The 1,230-nt window shown below is 49.7% G+C and overlaps 1 protein-coding gene across 1 annotated transcript; it reads right to left on the minus strand.

The window, feature by feature from the left end:
• Window positions 1–68: 68 nt before the first annotated feature.
• Window positions 69–912, minus strand: LOC106512131 (acidic leucine-rich nuclear phosphoprotein 32 family member A; the record flags this gene model as incomplete). Its single annotated transcript, XM_014000814.1, is given in 2 exon segments — window positions 69–558; window positions 763–912. Coding segments are annotated over 2 exon segments (288 nt in total), but the record flags the coding sequence as incomplete, so codon positions are not given.
• Between the last annotated feature and the right edge of the window lie 318 nt (window positions 913–1,230).

Raw genomic sequence — 1,230 nt, forward strand, 5'->3', positions numbered from 1 at the left:
GACTAGCCGTCAGCTGTCCTCCGACTAGCCGTCAGCTGTCCTCCGACTAGCCGTCAGCTGTCCTCCGACTAGCCCTTAGCTGTCCTCCGACTAGCCCTTAGCTGTCCTCCGACTAGCCCTTAGCTGTCCTCCGACTAGCCGTTAGCTGTCCTCTGACTAGCCGTTAGCTGTCCTCTTGTCTAGCCGTTAGCTCTCCTCTTGACTAGCCGTCAGCTCTCCTCTTGTCTAGCCGTCAGCTCTCCTCTTGACTAGCCGTCAGCTGTCCTCTGACTAGCCGTCAGCTGTCCTCTGACTAGCCGTCAGCTGTCCTCTGACTAGCCGTTAGCTCTCCTCTGACTAGCCGTTAGCTGTCCTCTGACTAGCCCTTAGCTTTGCTCCAACTAGCCGTTAGCTGAACACACCAATCAGATCTTGGCTCTCCTAAGCTCCACCTACCAGCGGCTCCAGCGTGCTGAGGTCTTTGAACTTGTTGCCGCTCAGGTTCAGGTGTGTCAGGTTGACCAGCCGCTCTGCCAGGACCTCCAGACCTCCTGATATCCTGTTGTCACTCAGCTCCAACTGGACAGAGACCAGAAACACCAGACAAGTTTAAGCTCTAGGATCTAAAAGGACTTTCAGTTTTTCAGCAGCGCTACAAAACGTTATTTATTCATCGTAAAGCTTCAGAGATCAGGGGACTTTTTCCAACGTGAACATCAAGTGTTTGCATTTGAGAGACCCCGACCTGCGTAGGATTACGGGTCAGAACTGGTCTCGTCTCACCCTTTTGAGTTTGGGCAGTTTGGGGAGGTCTGCCACGCTGGTCAGACCGACGTTGATGAGGCTTAGCAGCTCCAGGTTGGAGAACTCCTCCGTGATTCCTTCGATCTTCCCCTCACCGGAGCGACAGTTGTCCAGAACCAGCTCCTGGACCTGAGGAGAGCGGTACCAGTTAGTCCAGAAACCAGAGCCCACCTGGCACTAAACCCATGACAGAAGTACGAGCCAGGAAACAGACTCTGAATCGGTTTCTCAATCTTGAAAGAAACCCTGGATTATCTGAATGTGTCCCAGATTAAATCTCTGAATCATCACCTGCAGATTTACAGAAGGATTCAGGAGAAATTAATAACTTTTGCCATATTAATAAGTGACTCCAAGTGTTTAATAAAACCATTAAATTTTATTTATTAAAAACAAACCAACAGTTTGGTGATTTAAACCAAAGCAACTGATTTAAGGTATTAAATG

The sequence above is a fragment of the Austrofundulus limnaeus genome, unplaced genomic scaffold (genome assembly GCF_001266775.1).
Source record: "Austrofundulus limnaeus strain Quisiro unplaced genomic scaffold, Austrofundulus_limnaeus-1.0 Scaffold4426, whole genome shotgun sequence".
Classification (NCBI taxonomy): Eukaryota; Metazoa; Chordata; class Actinopteri; order Cyprinodontiformes; family Rivulidae; genus Austrofundulus; species Austrofundulus limnaeus.